Source organism: Ammospiza caudacuta, chromosome 1 (genome assembly GCF_027887145.1).
Source record: "Ammospiza caudacuta isolate bAmmCau1 chromosome 1, bAmmCau1.pri, whole genome shotgun sequence".
Lineage (NCBI taxonomy): Eukaryota > Metazoa > Chordata > Aves > Passeriformes > Passerellidae > Ammospiza > Ammospiza caudacuta.
Window position 1 is genome coordinate 120672917 of NC_080593.1, and position 6000 is coordinate 120678916.

General features: G+C 45.3%; 1 protein-coding gene across 1 annotated transcript in view; it reads right to left on the minus strand.

The window, feature by feature from the left end:
- Window positions 1–5271, minus strand: part of CPA6 (carboxypeptidase A6) — an 81344-nt gene extending 76073 nt beyond the window's left edge. The window contains exon 1 of the mRNA XM_058812591.1: window positions 5044–5271. Coding sequence (XP_058668574.1) covers window positions 5044–5150 — 107 coding nt within the window. The 5' untranslated portion in view covers window positions 5151–5271. The remainder of the gene's footprint in view (window positions 1–5043) is intronic.
- Window positions 5272–6000: the final 729 nt, after the last annotated feature.

The following is a 6000-nucleotide window of genomic DNA, read 5'->3' on the forward strand; positions in this document are numbered from 1 at the left end:
AGATGTATTCTGGTTGTTTTTTTGTTTTTTTTTTTTTTTCAGAACATAATTGTTAACTGCACCCTGAACATAATTTTCTTTAATAATAGACTACATTCACATTTGTAGCATACACACTTCTAAAAATGAGGAAAGTTAAGTGTTTACTGGAATTTCTTTTACACTTCCAAAAAATCTTTCTTACTGAAAGGCCATAGGTTGCACATAAGTTAGGAAACTAGGACAGATTCAAAGCTCCTAAATATGGATGCAAGCTTTGCCCATGTCTTGCTATTTTATATCCTGCCTTACTTTCCATGATTTTTTCCCCATCTTCTCCAGCTGCAGATGTCAAAAGCCAGAGCACCAGGCAATGGTGTCCCAGTTTGGATAAGCATGGGAACCAGGCTCACATGGTGACATGAACCTGTGTTTCACTTCAGACACAGCCATAATAAATTGGGAGCCTCCTTTCTGGCATGCACTTCACCGAGGTAGTGAGGATGTGTGTACTGTTCCAATTATTTTGAGAAAGAAATTAAAAGAGGGAAAGAAAGACCAACTGAAACACTTCATATTTTTCACTTATAATGAGGAGAGCAGAAAAAATTTAAAAGGTAAATTTATCATGCTTGGTCATAAAGGAGAAAAATAATGAAAAATTGATTTTTCCTATAGGACAACATAAATATTGTGCAGGGGGAATATCAGGTAATGAGAAAGTACATAATTAGAGCTGAGGTGTTGGGACAAGAATAGGTAAGTGGTCCCAAAGCTGTTGTGGATTTCACTGATCCGTGCTGGTTTTAGGAATCAGCCATGCTTGTCTACAGAATTATTGGTTATTTTAAATAAAGGATACTTAACTTATTTTTGCTAGAGAGCTCCCAGCTTTTCACCTCTTAGAAGCTCCCTGACACCATCTAGAGAAGCACTAAGTTTGGTTTTCATCTGAACGAATATAATTACCTTCCCTCTCATGCTGTTGGTGTGCTTTCCGAATGCTTTTTTTGCCAGTTGTGTTCATGACATTTTAATTCTACATAGGGCTGGGGAGGGAGAGCTGAGCAGCAGGGAGAAAGAACTTTTTTAAAATAGCAGAGCTTTTAGTCCCTGATTAAAACATTTGGAAAAAATCTGCAGAGGGAATAGCACAGGAGGAGTTCCTTTCCATTTCTCAATTCCCTCAGCAACTCGTTTTCGTCACACTCCCATGTGTTTTTTCCATGAGACAGAACAATTGCCAGCCATTGTGTGTAAGGTACTCTGTGGGATCAGAGGTACTTAGTTATGGTATGCAGGGGTATTAATGGGCATTAAAATACCTGAAATTTGCTGAATGGTCTCAGATTTGATATCTGTCCTTGTCTATGTGAACAGTTGGTTTATGCAATTTTCTGGATGTCATGTCCCAGTAGCTACAGCACATTATATCTTGAATTACAGAACATTCTTTACTGTTCTCTCTTTCCTTGCTCTTTCCATGACACCCAGGTTATTTTATGTGGTTGTTACACAGTAAGCATGGACCATAGCCTTCATCTGATCTAGAGAAATTATAATTATCTGCAGTAGTGCAACTCCCTGAAGAATAACATTTTGGAAAAGTTATAATCTTGATCCAATATTTTAAAAGACCCAAATCTTGCAACAAAAACCTCAGAGAAAAACTGTACAAGTTATTTCAGCCTTTGCCTGCACTTGGTCATTTGCAAGTGAGAGAAGAGGTGAGATGAGGAACACTTCTGAAAAGGCTTTGGAAGAACAAAAATGGAGGAGAAATTGGAAGCAACATGCTGAGCCACCATGTACAGGTGAATGCAGATGAACTGAAGTAAAATATCATAGTAGTGATTTTTAAAGAACAAATGAGAGAGATAGTTTCTATTCCAAGAAATCTTGACCTGCTAATGGGAAGCTATCTCCTTCTTCATACGATTCCTAAGAGTAGGAAGATTGGTGCATTTGGTAAAAACCCTCACAAACCTCCCTCTGTTCCAGCACCCTATTCTGTAAACTACAAAAAGGTTCCTACTAGATTCATTTTATGTCTCCTACTTCCTGTAACTGGATGAAACAGTAAATAACTGATCTGTGTCTACTAGGTCCATGTGACTCAAAGTTTATAGACATCTCTTAGAGCCTAAATTGCTTCTACAGGAGACCAAAGAGTTCTGGTTTACTTGGTTATTTCAGGAACTTAAACCATTCCCATGTATTTGGTTATCCTTGTTGCTCCTGTGTGAACTTCTGGTAATTGGCTCCAGAAAAACCCCCTTGAATATTCCACATCTACTCTGTCCAAACCCTGATATGTGTGTTTCTCTCCCACTTATCCACTTCCCCTGGAACCTTTGGAGAGAATATACAAATGCAGGAAGGAAAAAGTTTCTGTGAGTACAGTTTTGAATTTGCTGTTGTGTGGCTTGTCTTCTAGAGAGCTCCTCTTGAGTTCCTTCAGGTTGCACTCCCGCTTATTGTGTGAGGCAGAAGGCAAATACAACTGTCCCTCACACTTTCCAAGAGCTTTGAGTGCTTCTTCCTCTTTGCTGAGACTCCCCAGATATTTGCTGGCTTCCCAAATGTATCTAGAACACATTTACTTAAGGATGTGCCCATATGGCATAATGGCATACCTGGCTTGCTTGACATAGTTACATAGTTTGGAGAAACGTGCACTTCCACTTAGTTCATTGTCTTGGGTCTGAGTCCTCAACTAAAGATCACAATCATATGTGCCTACAAGTGCTGACCTAGTTTATTATTTCTCTAAGTTTATGAGAAATGTTTCCATTGCTTTTTTTTTTTCTCTCTCATTCTTTTGCCCTAATTATACTAACGCATTTTCCCTTTATGGTACAGCTTCTGACACAATAGAAATTACTAGGATTCACAGATGTTTCTTGGCACAAAAAGAAGTCAGTTTGTTGGGACACCCCTTTTCATGGTGAACATTAGCAAAATCCTAATAGGCTTTCCCAAAAAATCCTACCAAAATTTTTTCCCCTGAAGTGGCAGTCAGGTTCAGTAGTAATGGCAATACTTGCTCAACTGATTCCAGTCAATGGCGCACAGAGAAGAACTTAAATTATCCTGCCCAGGACACTGTGATGATGACAGATGGACAAGATATATTTGTAATTCTGTAGAAACCTCCATGCCATTTCAAATTAACTTTCCATCATCTTTTATTGACACAAATAATGCCAGGATAGTAGAAATGGAAAATATTAGTAGAGGGGGGAGAATATTAGTAGAGTAGGAAAAATATTAGCTTGTTTTTCCAGTTTGTGTTACACATGTGGTACACATTCTGGTTTCTGTTTCAAATATTGACCACATTTTCAGCAAGGCTTGTAAATGTATCTTGGCCCCCTACTACAATTGCCTATTGACTAAGAGCTCTTATAATTAACTCTAGCTTTTTTTTTTTTCCTTTTTTTTTTTTGTTTTTTTTTGGGCAGTGATTTTCTTGTTCAACTTTTGGAAGCTGATGTGAAGTCTCATTTTTTTGGACTAGAGTCTATGCAAAAGCTTCTAAACCAGAGATCAACAAAGGAGAATTTGGACTGGTCTTTCACATGTCACCTTGCAAATATTCTGGAACAAAATTATTTTTAAAACTTTGAACAAAATTGTTGAGTTACAATAATGAGCAGAGGTACAATATTTGAATTTTTATGCATGTTATACTATTTGAACCAACTTGATTATAGCTGATGATGTCACTTAAACCTAGACAATAGTAAAATGAGTATTTTGGCATTTAGTCAAAAGTAGTAGAAAACTTATGTGATTAATATTCAGAAAAAATTAAGTACCAGCCCTGACAATGTGTTATTCATCTCTATGTCATCTGGAAAGAAATTGAATGCTATCCTGAATTTAAATTCAAGACCATGGAGACCATGCCTGCGCTATAGGCTCCAGACAGACAGAACAGAGCTGTTGCACAAAACTTACAGCGGGACCCTGGCTTTAAAGAACAGTTCAGTTTTCTGTCCTGCTGCTTTCTGGCACTGTCAGGAGCATTCCTGACTGTGGTGGCCTGTTTGATTTCGCAGTGCAGACAGATACTGGAACGTGAGGAACTGAGCAGAGATGGCAAAACAGCTGTCAAGTGCTTAACTATTTTCTATCACTAATAGCAACTCAGGGGTCAATGGCTTCATATCACATTACCAAATCCTTGAAGCTTAGGGAATGTTTTTTTAAACTTCATTTTAGAAGGGGAATTCCTATGCTTGGCTTGGCTATGCCAATAAAATAAAAAGGATAATACAGCTCTTACTTCCACAGAGAGGTGCGCTTTTCCTGATGAATTTGCTGGTCATTTTGAAAGAATTTTATATTGTACATTGACACATGCCACTGGCTTGTGTCAATATACAATATAAAATGTTTCTAATGCTCCTATATTTGAGTGCTTTTTCATTTGCATCATAAGCTTACTATGTTAAATATTTACTAAAAACAGTCTTTAAGCTGGGCAAAGAACATTTACTTTGGAGGCAAGTTCACTTTTTACAACTACTTAGTTCAATCTTTCCCTTTCTAACACAAATTTGAACTGCCGTTGGAAGAAAAAGGCAAAGTCTAGTTTGAAATGCATGTGAAAGTTTTAGTCTCCACTTGCTTACAGTAAAGCTGACTCCCCTTATTGCTTGAGCTTCTTATGCATTCTCATATGAGCGCACACTGCTCAACTTTTTAGAAACAATTTTAGGTTCCCATGTAATTCCACCCTAAAGGAAATACAGATCTTCATTCATTTCAGAGCACGGTGAAACCTCAAAACCCTGTATTTCCCTCCTGTATAATCGCAATTCCCTTTCCCACACGGACACAAACTTTTTTTCTTTTCCCCCAGCGCAGCATCCTTCGGCTAGCAGAGACTCGCAGCACCTTTATCAAGAACTACACGCTACACCCGCCAGCAAACGAGCCCACCACCGGGTCGGCGGCGGGAGGGATGCCCGGACCCGCAGACACCGTGCGGCTCTGGCCAGCGGAGCGCAGGGACCGCGGCCGCGGAGCTGTGCCCGGGCACCGGGGCGGACTTACCCGGCGTAGCGGCCGCGGTGGCCGCGGAGCGGTAGCGCAGCCTGGAGGCAGAGCAGACAAAGGGGCAGGAGCCCGCGGAGCGGCATCGTGCGGGGCCGCGCCGTCATCGCCGGCCCCGCCGGCACAGCCACCCCCGGCACCGGCACCTCCGAGACCTGCACCGGCGCCGCGCCCGCCCCAGGTGGCGGCTGGTGCCGCTCACACAAAGCCGCGGCCGGAGCCGGGAGGAGCGGGGCGCTCGGAGGTGTCGCTGGCCGCCAGCGGCGAGGGCAGAGAGCCGGGGGAGGACGCCCGTCGGCCGCGCCCGGGCACGGGGATGGGGATGGGGACGGGACTGGAAGGGGAGGCGCCCGCCCGCCCGCCGGGGAGGGCCGGGGGTGCGGGGGGTGCGCGGCCCCGCCCGGGGGAGCCCGAGGGGAGCCCGGGGCCGGCAAGGGCCGGGCGGTGCCGAGCAGCCCCTGAGGGCACGGCAAGGGCCCGGAGGTGGCCAGCAGCCCCTGAGGGCACGGTGGGGCCGGGCGGTGCCGAGCAGCCCCCGAGGGCACGGCAGGGGCCGGGAGGTGGGAGCAGCCCCCGAGGGTACCGCAAGGGCCGGGCGGTGCCGAGCAGCCCCCGAGGGCACAGCAGGGGCCGGGCGGTGCCGAGCAGCCCCCGAGGGCACAGCAGGGGCCGGGAGGTGGCCAGCAGCCCCTGAGGGCACAGCAGGGGCCGGGAGGTGGGAGCAGCCCCCGAGGGCACAGCAGGGGCCGGGAGGTGGCCAGCAGCCCCTGAGGGCTCGGCGGCTCCGTCGGGGCCGGCGGGACGAGGATGATGCGGGGCGGGTTCGGCTGCAGGTGCGGCGGGGCGGCCGGGCAAGGGCCGCTCAGTGCCCGGGGATTTATCGATGAGGTCTCCCCGGCTGGGCAAGAGCTGCGGCTGAAGAGAGGGCAGGGACACATTTGCATGAAACAAAGAGTG